The sequence below is a fragment of the Prunus dulcis genome, chromosome 3 (genome assembly GCF_902201215.1).
Source record: "Prunus dulcis chromosome 3, ALMONDv2, whole genome shotgun sequence".
NCBI lineage: Eukaryota > Viridiplantae > Streptophyta > Magnoliopsida > Rosales > Rosaceae > Prunus > Prunus dulcis.
The window spans coordinates 8,111,931-8,127,958 of record NC_047652.1 but is presented as its reverse complement, the minus strand read 5'-3'; the positions used below and the strand labels follow the sequence as shown (position 1 = coordinate 8,127,958).

The 16,028-nt window shown below is 34.5% G+C and overlaps 1 protein-coding gene and 2 pseudogenes across 1 annotated transcript; 1 reads left to right on the top strand and 2 right to left on the bottom strand.

Moving 5' to 3' along the window:
* Window positions 1-1,676: 1,676 nt before the first annotated feature.
* Window positions 1,677-3,127, bottom strand: LOC117622744 (annotated as a pseudogene).
* On the bottom strand, window positions 3,081-6,329 carry LOC117622743. The gene is made up of 5 exons (XM_034353511.1): window positions 6,233-6,329; window positions 5,461-5,498; window positions 4,595-5,321; window positions 4,025-4,214; window positions 3,081-3,600 (listed from the first exon to the last, which is right to left on the bottom strand). Exons 3-5 carry the CDS (start codon window positions 5,116-5,118, stop codon window positions 3,391-3,393), a joined length of 924 nt encoding a protein of 307 aa, XP_034209402.1. The 5' UTR covers window positions 5,119-5,321; window positions 5,461-5,498; window positions 6,233-6,329; the 3' UTR covers window positions 3,081-3,390.
* A 2,528-nt stretch (window positions 6,330-8,857) lies between these two features.
* Window positions 8,858-9,839, top strand: LOC117621666 (annotated as a pseudogene).
* Window positions 9,840-16,028: the final 6,189 nt, after the last annotated feature.

The following is a 16,028-nucleotide window of genomic DNA, read 5'->3' as shown; positions in this document are numbered from 1 at the left end:
AGTTAACACAGCCAAGACCCAGGCATAGAATGTTATTATGCAGACATAATAAAAAAAGCCTGCTGGTAAGTTGTAACTTGTAGCAGTCTCAAATTGATTGTGCTTGCTTACCCTTAATCTATGGCACCTTAACTTCTAATCATCTACACCAACATTTATAACAGAAAAGGGATTAGTCCCAGACTGTTGTTGTTCACTATCAATGCCTAAATAGCGTATGTATCAAGCATAATCCCAAATTAAATCTCACAAACCCAGATGCATATTAATCCGAACCAATCTACAGGATAACTAGTTGGATATATAAGCAGCACATACCCTAAAACTCAAAGATCGATAACACATCATTATATGGAAAATTTCCACAAATTCACACACAAATCCTTAATTTCCAAATTCGCAGACACATAGCAAAAAAAATTTCAAACTCCGAATAAAAAGGAACGTAGTTAACCCAATAATATCTCCACCACAAACACAAAATAATATCCCCACGGCCGAGATCTTTAGATCCACTAGAATCTCTCCTTTCAGCTTCAACTCCAGAGATTTCTTTGTCTTTGTACCTCTCAGCCTACCAGACCCATTATCAAATTTAAACAGAAACTCACATTACCAACAAACAAAACCTAGTCATCCAAAAAGATTCGAGAAATCAAAAGACAAAAGGAATAGAAAAAGCAAACTGACCTTTAATATTGGAAATTGTTGGCGCTAAAACTAAACAGATAGAGATAAGAGCAACTTAAAGGCAGCGTGGACGGCCTGAGGGTTGAATGTGCCTTCGGTAGGCGAGTTCTTCCTTGGCAAATGATGTTGGACCTGAACCAAGGAAAGAGAACAGCGAATGAGGCCTAAGGCATCGGTGTGGTACCGGCCGAAGACCCTCCGATGCTAAAGTTAGTTTTAAGAAGATGAGCATAGAAGTCAAGCTGAGAGTCTTACCCTTGTGTCTAGGGCAAGGGGCCCTATTTATAGAGAGCGCTGGGTATTCTCTTGATATTTAGTTTCGATGTGGGACTCGTAAGAGTGCCTTCTGAGGTCGACACGAGTCTCAGCAAATATCCTAGTGGGAAGTTCGAGGTTGTCCCGCAAGATGCCCTTCAAGGAATAGAATCAGCAAGGCGTGACGAACTCATGTTCGACGAACAATGGGGAGCGCCAGCCGTTTGCATGACTAACCTCGCCAGCTTGTCGCTGGGCTATGTTGGGCACTGAATTGGTCGTGGGTACTGAAGGTACCTACCTATCCATACCACTTGGTTTGCATGTGAGCCATAGGGTCTTCCTTAGTGTCGTACTCTTTCCACGTGTCGTGACGTGAGTGGCGGGTCAGGTATGGTACAAATAGAAATCCCCAATTCTAGGGTTTGAACTGATGAAAGAGAGGAGGAGAGAGGTAGACAGAGAAAGGGACGAAGAGAGAGGGAGCAAGAGAGCTTCGAGCTTCTCCCATGGAAGCTTGAGCGAGAACCAGAGTGAGCTCGAACGAACCAACAGAGCGAACGACGCAAGAAAAAAAATTCAAGAAAAACGCATTTGTTTTGTTTTCAATAATAGGGGTCTTTTTGAGTTTGTTTTGGGTTTGGGTATTTAAAAATGAGCCTACTAAACGAGCTTTTCAGCCTTTGGACTTAAAATCTGTTTTGAATTTATAAAATCGGACTCAAATCAAATACGAAACAGGCCCTCAATTTCTAATCTCTTTTTTTGTTTTAAGTTATGTTACATCAAGTCATTAACACAAGTCTCGAACAAACGAAAAACAATACAAAAATATATTCCAGGTCATTTGATGACTTTAATTTTTTCAACCTTGACTATCCATCTCAATTGTGCTACGTCCAGCTTCCTCTATCAGGTTTTCTTCTTTTCCAACTGGCCTGAATTTCTCTCCTCTCACTATCTTTTCATCCTCCGTTTCCTGTGTTCTTCTCGTATGATCTGGCAACCTTCCAGCAATCGCATAAGCACTTGATAGTAGCATTGAATTGGTGGGATGATCATCATTAAGATTTATTAATACTCTTTACAGTTTTCCCAAGAGCAACGTACCCATAAACCCTGCAAGCTGAAAGCAATGCACGCCATGCCGTAACGTCACTCTTGATGGGCAAGGTTTCAATCAATTAGTGTATGTGCTTCCTCCAGCAACCCTGCACAACCCAAAATATCTACCATACAACCGTGGTGTTCAACTTTTGGCACAAAGCCGTACTTGCAAACCATTATCTCAAAACATCTAACTCCCTCTGTCACCATCTCTCCATGGCTGCAAGCACTTAACACTGTCAAGAAAGTGACTTCATTAGGTTGGCAACCCTCCTCCTCCATTGTATAGAACGGCCTTATGGCATTGCCTGCCTGCCCGTGAACACCGTAACCCGAAATCATGGCTGTCCATGATTTCACATCTTTACTTTCCATGCTTTCAAAGATGTCAAGTGCCTTCTCCAAAAACACACATTTAGCATACATGTCAACCAGAGCTGTACCAAGAACCGCATCCATAACCAAGTTCTCCTCTCCCACATAATCCTTAATGCAACTCCCTACACTTAGAGACCCAGAAGCAGCACCGAAAGCAGTCCTGCCAAAGTGGATGAATTGGGTTTCATTCTTTCAAGTCTCATCAACCGCAACAAAGCTACTGCTTCTTGTACCAGGCCACATTTTGCGTACCTATCTACCAAACAATTCCATAATACAACATCCTTCACAGCAACTCCATCGAAAATCCGATGTCCAAAATCAATTTGCCCATTCTTTGCATACATATCAATCAAAGCAGTAAGCACTTGTAAATACAAACAAAAGCCAATGTTAATGCAGTACCCTTGAAGAGACTCTCCTCCAAGGTAACTTCCTAAATCACCCTGGCAGACAAAAGGTTCAAAACGGTGGTAACACTAGCTTCAAAACAGCTCCTACACATTTTCTTAAACAAATCTACAATCACTTGAGGCTGAGACACATGAAGATAACCCATCAAAGTATTCCATGAAATCAAGTCATTTCCTTGAGGAAACTCATCAAACAACTTATGTGCATCTTCTATTTTCCTAGAAATACAGTAAAAATGCAAAAGGGTATTCTTTACATTGAAACCATATTGAAGGCTTATAAGTTAATATGCCATTCAGAAGTTGGAACAGCGGGTTTGAAGGAAACGCATACATTCTTTCGCTTACATTAATTGCATTTTCAGTTGCCTACAGGATGGTACGATCATACATTGAGAACGCCAGAGATCAAAATTACCAGAATGAATTGATATGGTAGCTATGAATACTTTCGACACTGGTATCTCTAAAGAAAGGAAGGTCATTACTGCCCAATCTCTGAAATCTCCAAGCACACGGGAATATATGAACATAATCCAAAAGCAAACTACCTCTCCTTAAAGGGCATAATGCTGCTGCCACTCATTGCACTGTTTTCCTCCTTAAAGGGTTGGGTTGATGCATCTGATAGACTCGGTAATCTTGTAACAGAACCCTTCCCTTTCCTCGCATTTGGCCCTAGCTCCTCTATCATGTATTTCCACCCATCAATTGGTCTCCTCCGGCTAAATATGTGAGTCTTGATAAAACTAGCAATCTGCACGTCAATGTCAGATAACCAACAGTAAGAAAGGACGAGTAAATGAGGAAGACGGTGGCAATAAGATTAAGATAAATGTAATGAAAGAGTACATTCAAACTTTTTTCAGTAGAAAAACTGTAGGAGGTGTGGTGCCATTATGCAGAAAATACAGTCAACCCGAAATACTAGGAGACACAGTAGCATCATTCCATACATAAGAGACAAATTTCAAAAGTTCTCTTTTACCAAGTCTGATGCACCACAGCCATGTGCAACACTGTACACCCTTGTCTAAGATTTGATGAAGATTTATACAGACAATTCTAAACTTGGGATTAATCTTACGAGTTGCGCTCTTCATTTATATTATGCTTGCACTCGGAACAAACTGTATAATGGAAGAAGGAAAATACAAGTCTGTTTGAGTGTATTTACACACCTGAAATTTATTGTACGCAATTCGACGCTCAAACTCTTGGAGAAGAATATCTTCCTCTCTCTGTGTCATCTCCCATACATTTCCATCCTTAGCCTTGGATGTCGTTTCCCAACCATCCGGTTTGTTTTTGAAGTCCGAAGCAGTCGGGGCTTTAGAGTTTTCCAAATCATTGTTGGCAGAATCAAAAATACTGCAAGTATCCCGATAGTACACCCAACAAGTAAATTAAAAAGCACCCTTCAAAACTTTTTTTATGAACATTAACACATGCATATTTAATCTAGTAACGTCAAGAAAAAATTCAAGACTTGGAAAACAATCAATCAGACTCAGAGCATTAAAACATAACAAATGAAATAACTATTGGGTATGTGTGCAAGTGAAATTTCTCAATTTGACATAGAACCCACATCAATTGGACGACAGGGCATTCATATCAAATACAAGAACGAGAACCCAATCCACATACCGAACACATTCAAAATGGATACACAAACTGCATACATACACGCATACAAAACAGAGTAAAACAATGAGAAAAAGAAAAAAGAAAACAGAAGGAGAGCATACTCGGAGCAGCTATCGAGCAATCGCTCGATATCGTCCCCACCACCAAAAGAATTCGAGTCGGCCAACTTAGCCTCCTCTTGCTTCTCAATCTCCTTCATCCAAAGGCCAGCATGAATCCTTTGTTTCTTGATCCTATAATCCTTCTTAATACTATCCAAGCTATAAAGCGACGACCCATTCTCACTCTGCTGCTTTTCCTCTTTGGGTTTTCTTCTCTCATTCCAATTCTCATTCATGTCCTCCACGAACGCCTTGGTCTCTAGGTCCGCGTCCGAGGAAAGCACTACGCTCGACTCTGAAGACGAGAAATTGACATCGGCCTCCCATGGAGCTCTGCTACTACTTCCCGAGAGGTCGGGCGGGAGCCACGCGGTCTCCCAGGCGTCATTCCAGTCATCGTCGCCTTTCTTTGAGTTGGAGGAGAAGGGTCTGAAATTGGTGCTGGATATGAAATGGGTTTTGGTGATTGTGGATGAGAGTCTCTGGAACTCGGTCTTTGTCGCTATGCGTTTAAGGGCTTGCATAGCTTTTGTGGCCAGCGAAGAAAACCAGAGAATAGAAGAAAATGAAAGCTTAAACTAGCGCTACCAGTTTTCTCGTGAAACCGGAACCTGAACCGGAAATGAAGACCAGTTCCGTGGCAAGACCAAACCAACCCGGACCTGCCTGCACCGGTTCGGTTCTTGTGGTTCCTGGTTCTGAAGCTTCAAAAATTCATATACCTTCTCTGCATAGTTATGAAAACAAAATCAACAACAGCAAACCCTATAGGGCCAAAAAATTTCTTCAGAACAAAGAAAATTTATATTGCGTCCTTTTAAAAGGACAGCAATCTCCTATAACAAGTTTGAATCAAAATAACTCACATTCTTCTGAGAAGTTTACCATCTTCCTGAACTTTCTTCTGCAATTCATAACAAAAATTCATCTCAAAATCAATTACAATTAGAGTGGTCACTGTAATAATATATGCAACTAAACTTAACCCAAACCCTTATCTTATCCAACTTCATTAGTTTTTCAAGAAAAAGAAGATCTCTTTCACGAAATGGTCGCACGAAAAAGTCTTCATTTTCAGAAACCAAATTTCGCCGAGAGGAAAGGAAATATAAATAAATAAATAAATAACACCAAAAATAAAGAAGGAAAAGGGAAAAAAAAGAGTAAGAACGTGAAGTTCTGCCAAAATTCAAAAGGCAACCTCTTTAAGCAGCAAAGCTTCAGGGAAAGGGCCAGTGGCCTCATCCGGTTTTAAGGTACAAACAAAAGTACAATTTATATTTTGTAATTCTGTAAATTGAAAATTTATAATCACAGTTTGAAAAACTACAAACCATAATAGCTACTATTTTGCCTAAATCATAAAATCTTTGGAGTGAAGGCTGAAGCCACAAATTGCCTAAATCATTGCGTGAGGCCACAAAATAACAAAACAGATTCTTTACAGCGGGTCAGAGAATCAAAGAAGAACTGAGAGAGAGAGAGAGAGAGAGAGAGAGAGAGAGAAAGAGAGAGAGCTAGCTGAGATGAAGAGGAGAAACAATGTGGAAGCTGCGAAGTGATGGAGGACAGAGAGAGTTAGCGGGTCATAGAATCGAAGGGGGAAAAGAAAAACAGAAGAGAGAAAGAGAATCTGACCTGAGTGACGGCGGCGACTGAGAGAGTGGCACGGCGGCTGAGAGAGAGGTTTCGCGGCGCGATGGCTGAAGGAGAAACAGAGAGGGGAAATAGGAAGGGATATAGTATGGTGATGATCCTGTGTGCGCGCCTATTGTAACCTCCTACAAAACCAATAAAACATGGCCACATGTTAAAAATATATATATAATATAGAATATAAATATTTAAATTAAGAGTGCTGCTAAACGAACCCTAAAATTAACTGAGTACACCCTACTACCAAACTATTTATTGAATTACTAATGTACCCTAATATAAAATGACAAAAAAGAATATATTGAATTGTGAAACAAATAAAATTTTAATAAGTACACTTTACTCACTATATTCAACCCTTATCATACGTAGAAAAGTCTTCGTATTGCTTGGTGCTCACGAATAATGCAACGAGTATTAGTTTAGTTTAGGATTGATATTACGAAATTAAGGATTTAATGAAATCCAAAATTTGAAAAGATGGCACAATTAGTAAAAAGAGAAACCTTGTTTAGGATTGATAATAGAGTGTTGTACTAGGGCTATTTTTGGCAGTTAAATAGGGTGTACTTAGTTAATTTTACATTTTGATTAAAATATTAGGCTTACCTTAGATTATAGGGTGTACTCAGTTAATTTTAGGATTTGTTTAGCAACACTCTTAAATTAATTGTATTGGACTGGTTTCTTGTGGTGGAAAACTAATATCGAAACCGATCTAAACTGATCTGGTTATGTTTTTGTTCGGATTTTTGACTTTTGTGATCAACATTAGGGATGGCAAAAATTCCCGTAGGGTTGGTCCCCGACCTTAACGAGGGGAGATTTCGGGGCTAAATGGGTATCGGGTACGGGAATCCCTGAACTTGAAAAATCCCTGACAGGTATGGGGAGGGGATGGTATTGACGTCCCCATCCCCAAACTCGACCCGAAAATATATGTTTATATTTAAATAAATAAATAAATATTTATAATATTTATGTTTAACCATAAGTTAACTTCCCTCTCCTAATTCTTCCTAATTTTCCATGGAATTTCATATTGATGTGATTTTAAATAGTTAAGTTGAACTTTATAGTTAATTTGGATGTGTTGAATGATAATTTAATATGAAACTTAATGTGTATGATAAATATTTTTTATGCAAAAAAATAGGGGATTCGAGGCGGGTATGGGGAATAATCCCCCGACGGGGACGGGGACGGAGATTCCCAGAAACCTAATAAACGGGAATGGGTTCGGGGACGGGGGCGGGAATGGAGAGCGGAGATGGGGATGGTATTGTCATACCCGGCCCCTACCCGACCCGTTGCCATCCCTAATCAACATGGTATTCAATTATGATTTTTAAGTAATCAATAAAAATATGATAGTATTAAATTAGAATTTTAAAAGCATCAATGCAAGTCTGGTTGTATTCAATTAGGACTTTCAAAAGATTAGAAAAAGTACGATAGTATTCAAAAACTTACCGATTTTGAGGTATTTCATTAATTGATGTATTCTGTGAGACTTTTTAGTGGGTGATATAAATACCAAACCCCATAAAAAAATCACACCCTATTACATCTGATTCTCACGTTGGTTTGTTTTGGGAGAAGATGAACAGACTTGAGAAGTGAACAAGGTTCTCATCTTTTTGCTTTATCTCTTCACATGCTATCATATATGTTGTCATACCTTTTTTTGTCTTTATTTGTATTATATGTGTTGCTTTGCTGTGGGTACAAGCCTACATATATCCGTGTATATCTGTATTGCTTTGCTATGGAACAGACACAGAAGAAGAAACCAATCTGTAAAGATGGATAGTTGGTGTTTTTGGTTTGTTGCGCACTGCCTCATTCTTTAGGAAAGATTTTTTTTAATTTATTTATTATTTCATAAAATAATATTTTATTACTTTGGTAAAAACTTGAGAATGACTATAGAGCTTACAAACCTAAAATAACTATAGAGCTTTGTTTTGATCTAAACTAGTCTTTCTTATCTTTGTTTTTATATAATACTAATAAATAGTGGACAGTGGAATGACTAGAAGAAGTCCATCACTAGGAAATTTCCTTGTGTTAGGATGCTTTTATTTCTTGGTTTGAATGCACAGTGTTTGGGTCTTCTAGTCCCACTTGGGAGAAAATGACCACTGTACTATGATTTTTATTTTATTTTAAATTTTTGGTAAAGAAGAACTTTCATCAATAAAGACCAAAGATAGGTCATAGAACCACCGAGATTACACAACATGAAAGTTTATTTATGAAAGTTTATGAAAAATAATTCTTTGGGCCTCTAGAACATGAAAAATAATCAAGGGTTTGCATACCAATCAATTAATGAAAGTTTATCAAGTTATATATGCAATGATATTTATTACATACTAATAAAAGTCTAATCTTTACTTTTATTTGCTCAAATTGGTGTATCATTATAAGAAGATTGAAGTATATTTCATTTGCTCAAGAGTATGGCGTGATAGTAATGGGTCAATAAGTCGAGCAAACAATAGAAAAAGAGTGCTTCCTCGCCTAAATGAGAAAACCGTGTCTCCTAAATCATATAATAATTACGTGACTCGAATGAGATGGTATAAGAAGCAGTTTGACAAAATGACTACTCTTATGCGTAACAACTCTGGATTTGGGTGGAACCCAATTACAAAGAAGTTCACGGCTAGTGATGAAGTATGGGAAAATTACTTGAAGGTGAGCTTCATATTATATGCTATGTCACTTACTAGCTTGCTCTAATATTTTATTCATAATATATTAACAATCATCATTTTTTTTTCCCTTTGCTAGTCCCACCCAAGTCACAAGAACCTTCAGACATAAAGTGTTGCTAATTATGATGATTTAAAAATTGTGGTTGGGGGTGCAACTGCTACTAGGAATAGCTCACTTGCATTAGGTGTCGATGATACCGATGCAATTTTGATTTGGAATTCATATATGTCCTTAGCGGATGGGAGGGTTCGGCTCATGATTAAAAAGTGTTAAGTGATGCTCTATCAAGGAGGAATGGTCTTAAAGTTCCTCAAGGTAAATACTTATCTTTTTGGTGTTTTTGGTGGGAAATACGTTTTTATTTCTATGTTGCATACTTATATATATAATTAGGTAAATATTTCTTAGTGGATTGTGGATTTGCCAACCGATGCCAATTTTTAGCTCCGTTTCGAGGTGTGCGGTATCATCTCCAAGATTTTGCAGGTCATGGTCGTGATCTTGAAAATGAAAATGAGTTGTTCAACCTTCGCCATGCGTCCTTAAGGAATGTGGTCGAGAGGATATTTGGTATTTTTAAATCGCGATTCACAATTTTAAGTCAGCTCCTCCATTTCTATTTAAAACACAAGCAGAGCTAGTGTTGGCATGTGCAGCATTACATAACTTTCTTCGTAAGGAGTGTCGTTCCGATGAATTTCCCATTGAGCCAACTGATGAATCTTCATTATCTTCATCCTCATCAATACCAGTTGATGAAGAGGACAATTTTTATCTGATTTATCAAACCCAAGACCAACAAAGAAAGGATGCTAGCACATGGAGAGCTAGCATAGCTTCAGCTATGTGGAGAGATGCTATCTAGGTCATATGAGGAGATGAAGCTCCAACAAATGTTTATTACGTCTTGAATAACTTTCGTTTTCCTTAAGCCATGTCTAGTTGCTACATAACGTTATTGTTATTACTTTTATCATTTGGTTATTTATCCATGTGACATAATTAATTCATGTTATTATATAATTTTAATTTCATATGAAATCCTAGAGAAAATCTTTTGATTCTTTGGAGAATACAAAAAAGTCCTAAGTGAATCATAAGAGAATCGTGTAATTACAATCTATTAAAATCATAAGTAAAATCTTGTAATTACAAATCCTGCTGAAATTTATTACATTAAAATCATGTGATTATAATATATTAAAATCCTAATTGAATACACCCACCATATGGGCCGAAGGAAAGCCCAAAATGCTCAATGGACTCGAATTCTTCATATTGGGCCATATAAAATTAAACCAAATTTTATTTTCAACCACAAGAAAACTCTAGCTTTTTGTAAAAGACCACAAACAAATCAAACATTTTGAAAAAGACACAAAAATCCCTCATCTTTAGACCTAAAGACATGCAAGTCTCTTCTACTAAAAAAACCAACAAATAGCATGTGAAGGAATCTGTGCCATCAAACAAGCCATGCAAAGAGTGTCTTGTCCGTTTGTTGCACATGTGAAGACTTCGTTTGATTGTTTTTATTTTTATTTTTATATATCCATGTGAAGTGTAGAGTGCATAGAGAAGAGTGTGTGTACAGAGTGTATACAGAGAAGGAAGGTATCTCTTCTCATACTTAGCACAAAGAATAGAGTCGGTGAAATAGTGTATACAGCTTGTGGCTCCGAAGAAGAGAAGTACGACACAAGAGAAGAAAAAATCTCAGTACTCTCCTTTAGAAATAAACTCCTTTTGTTCATATACTTTCTCTTATTTCCCATACACTTTATTATTTCAAATACCGTTAAACACCACCAACCAGTGAATTATATTTCCAGCAAAAGTAATTAAGTAAGTTTTTTTCTCTTTAATTTTCTTGGTTTTCTCAGATTTCTTGTCCAAAATAGGGAAACACTTTTTATAATTATGTTATTATCTTGCTAAACTGACGATCAATATATACTTTGTTTGAGCACTTGATCATGTTTTATATTTGCCATAAAGATAATTGGATGTCTGTCAGGGAACCTCTGAGTTCAGAGGACCTCTGAGTTCTGCTCCATAGCCCTTTAAGTTGGCGTCTTTGTAGTTCCATATTCTAGGCATGGTATCTAGTTGTTATTTTGGCCTTTAGAAAACTTGACCGAGACCTATGAAAAGTAATGGTATCAGAGCATTAGTTTAACACCCTAATAATATAATTATACCAGTAAAGTAACTTGAGGACAGAAGTCAATCAACACAACTAATAAAAACCAATGTTTTATAACCTGTTAAAATTTTGTTAATTACTAGAATCACCAGTTAGGAACAATAAACCCTTTGCTGGTGGACACCTATTAGAATAAAAGAAAGGTTACAAAAATTAAAGAGACAGAAAGCTGAATACCAAATAGAAATTAGGAATCTAGAAGAATTGATAAAATCACCATAAGTAAATAATTATCCAACAAGAAAATTAGAAGTACACAATAGCATAATAAGAAACCAGTATCATTTACAAGTTTGACAAGAATCCATAGAAACATTTCAAGAGTATTTAGGTATTTTAAAAGAAAAAGTAGACTTAGATAAATTTTAATTATATGATAGAGTATCTTAATCTAGAAATTAGTGAACAACAAAAAAGAAAATTAACTTTAGATAATAATACATTAGTCTGTTATTTTCCACAAAAAGAACACAAACATCTTTTACACTGCAATAATAATCACTTAGAAAATAATATTGTTGATCTTTTAATTAGTCAAGCAGGAAGTGTAAAATTTGAACATAACAAACATAATAGAATAATTCAACAGTTATTAGAATATTTTCAGAAAAATTCCCTAAAGACAACTTGGATTATATAACATCTCAAGTAGAAGATAATAATAAAAATATTCAAAGATTTCCTAGCAAGAAAGAAATAAAAAACCTCATAGATCTTATAGATAGTAAGCCAAAACAAACAGAATCAGTCATTAGAAATTATTGAGCAATTAAAAATAGAAGTGCAAAAAATTCAATTAGTACAAAAAACATTAACTGAACAAGTAGAAAAATTACATAATAAAATAGATAGACTTTGAGTTTAATGATATATTCTAAAATTAATAATAAATATATCAAAGCATTAGAAGAAGTTGGTAAACTAGATAACGAACAAGTAGGTCTTACGGAATTCACAACATCTATAGTAAGTAGTAATATCCCTATAAGACAAAATAATTTAATTATCCAACTAATTTTAATTCTAACTGAAAATGTAGATCAAACAAATAAACAGAAATCAATCAAGTAGTGCACAATACTACTTCCACACTACCCAAAGAATTAATTTAACCTTAGGAAATAATCCTCATAAAAGAAAAAGTAGAACAAAATCCATTTGATAATAGTAAATGGAACTCTTTAGGAGAAAAAAAATTTATTTTTTTTTCCAAAGGAAAAGAAATAGTTAGAACAGAAGATATATACCCTAGTGAACAAGAAGCACAAGAATTTCTTAGAAAAGGTTTTGAAAAATTTCAAAAAATAAATATAATTTATATCAATTATGAAGATTTGAAAATAAACATAGTATTGTAAGTAGAGCATTAGTCACATGAAGTAAGCTATATAGATAAAGAAGTAACTCTTAATTTACTTAGTAACACAGCAATAGAACATCTTACAAAGTCACACTATCAACAAATTAATATAAGAAAAATTATGATAAGAATAGCTAGACTCACAAAAGCACAATTAGGAACTAAAGCATTAGTATACATTTATGATGATAGATTGGATAACCATCAGCAAGCAGCTATAACTACAGCAGAAGTAGATCTTAGCACAAACCTAGCAGTCATAGGATGTATTCCTAAGTATATCATGAATATTAAAGAATTTAGTAAACATATTAAAATTAGTATAAGAACAAAAAATTATAATATGAAAGGAGAATACAAAAATTTAAGTATTAGTCTTATGTATGTAGGAAAAGTTTCATACAACTATAATTATAAATTTAATGTAGAATTTCAAAATTTAGTACAAACTTTAGGTGGAAAACATGTTCATATGACATAGGCAAAACCAGTAGATAATAGCTTTTTAGAAGGAACACAATGGATTTTACCCAATTTACAAGTATCAAAAAATAGACAACTTGATAAAACACATTTTTGAAAACCGTATAGGTGAAGCAATAGTAAGATTTACTAATTATAAACAAATAAATGATATAGAAGACTTAGAAAGTGAATTAGAAGAAGAAATACAAATGACATTTGATAATTTAGAAATAAATATGATTGAGCATAATTTTGATAATATAGTTGATAAACTTATAGATGATATATATAATTTAAATGAAGAAAAATATATAGAAAAATATAAAACTTATGATTTAGGATTATATAGATTATTAGATAAAGAAATGAAAGACTTAATTTTAAATATAGGATTATAACATATTTTAGGAGAAAAAGAATATCAAACTATGTTAATTGAAGTAGAATGCATGCTAGCAGAAGACCAATATAGTTCAACTGGACTATCTGTAGTTCATTCAAGTAGAACAGACCAGCAAAATCTTAGGAAAACTAATGAACCATATAGAGAAAATAATGAAGAAACCAGTAGGAGTGCCTTTCAACAAGAAACATTTGGACGAAGAAAAAAATAGAATCCTTTATAAAGGAATTGAACAAATTAGTTTAGCAGTAAAAATATTAAACTTAGATCATGTAGACCCACAAGATTGGGAAAAAACTATAGAAAAATGGGAAAAAGGATGTGTACATGCAGCATTAATGTTAGATTTTAGTAATATAAGGAGCATACTTTAGATGGAATGGTTTTTTATTATTTCCAAGCATGGAAAATTAAAAATTCAAGAGAACATCAAGTAACAAAAGAAATGTTTAATATAGATGCTTTTGTTAAATTAATTAAATATGAATTTTTAGATCATAATAGATTAGATGGTAGAAAGGAATGAGAACAAATTAGAGCCATAAGAAATTTAGAACAACTACAAATTTGTGATTTACAATATATAAGTGAATATACTTCAGACTTTTTCAAGTATTTAGGTAGAATATGCAGAATTGATTATTGTAATTTATTAGATACGTATATGATAAAAATTAAAGGACCAATAGGAGAAAAAATTTGGAATGAATGGCAAAAACACCCTAGGAAACTAGATGTATCCATAGGAGCAAGAATACAACATGTATATGATATATTACGATCAGAATGTAGTCAAATAAAAGCAAAAAGACAAATTAGAAAATAGTTTTACATGAGCCGTAAAAATATAGATTTACCTAAACAATATGGATGTCATAGAAAATTTAAGCAGAAAAAGCCATATAGAAAGAGTTATAGAAAATATAGACCTTATAAACAACAAAATAAAAATTTTAAAATTCAACCTTCAAAAACTTTTAGAAGAAGAAAATATATCCCTAAACAATTTAGGAAAAGAACAAATAAACCATGGATTAGAAAATATAAAGCACCCAATAAAAGCACATGTAAATGTTATCTTTGTGGTGAAGTAGGACATATTAGACCTAAGCGTCCCAAATTAGGAAAGCAACCTAGAGAAAAAATACAATTAATTGAGCAATTTCAATTAGAAGATGATGAAGACTTAGTGCCATAACAATTGAGCACAAAAAAATGTAATAAATGAAGAGTTAGTGCCATAACAATTTAGGCAAAAATTAGCTAGACCAATAAGAATTATACAGTTTTGATACAAGACCTGTATACTTAAGGGAACTTTAGTTTTCACGCACAATATAGTTTACTATTTAGGTAAATAGGAATTCAATTTCAACTAATTAGGATCATAGTCTAAAATATCGATAATATCGACATTTTTTCGAATAACGGATATTTCGAAACGTATCCATGCACATATCGTATAAATATCAAGAATATCGACGTCGATAATTTCGCTCACACTTCAGCAATATTTTGTTACAACATCGCTATAATATCGCTAAAATATCGAAAATATTGATGTAATGAAAAAAAAAAAAAAGGGAAAAAAAAGGGAAAAAAAAAAAGAAGGGGAAAAAACACAAAGGGGATTCAAGGTATTTCCTCTTGTAAAATTAGTCATCCTTGGTTTGCTTTGTATTGTGGCGTCCAAGTGGTAAGTTCTTTTTTCTTCTGAATATTAAGACATGGACAGGCAAGGAATGATGGACCTTACATTTCTTACTTTGACAAAGTTCATACACATGTATATCATTATTTTTATTTTTTTTTGGGGACGTATAAAAATGAGACTCTTGAAACCAATTTCTTCTTAATTTGTATAAAAATGGGGGCCATTCTGCACTATTTACCCTTGCTGCTTTCAAAGTGAGGTCCTAAGAGGGAAGAATGTCATTTCTAGTATTAAGTCAAACACTTTTTGCAAGTATAAATTTTTTACATGATAATGAATCTTTGACCTTCTCTTTTCAAGTTTCAACTTTTCAACTATTCACCACGTTTCAATTTACATCACCTACCCCACCATTCAACCACTCACCTAACTATGATTATACTCATAACCAACCATTTTCCTACCCTTCATATCCCATTCCTTTTGGGAAGGAATCGAGCAGCTCATGGAAAGAATCAGATACTCAATCTTCAAATGATTTTGCTCATGGACAACATCAACCAATCTCGAATCCATATGGGTGGCATGTTAACAATTACATGCAAAACTATTTTGGGGATTTATCATTTGATGACTACTCTTCACAATACACTTACTCTACACATAGAGATGATGAAGATAGTGAAAAATTTGAACCTCATAGGAACTCTATGTGGTACTAAGTCACTTATGTATCTTACCATGCAATGTATAAAATGTAAAATATTATAGTAAATCATTATATATAAATGATTGTGGTGTGTTTAATCTTCTTTCATTAATTACTACATATTTTCTACACTCACAGTGTTTGTCAGCTCGCTATATAATCAACTTAAATTAGTTAAATCCATCATTCAATGCATTTCCTTCCAATTTTTTGTGATAAACTAATAGATAATTGACTAAATAAGCATCCTCCAGAAA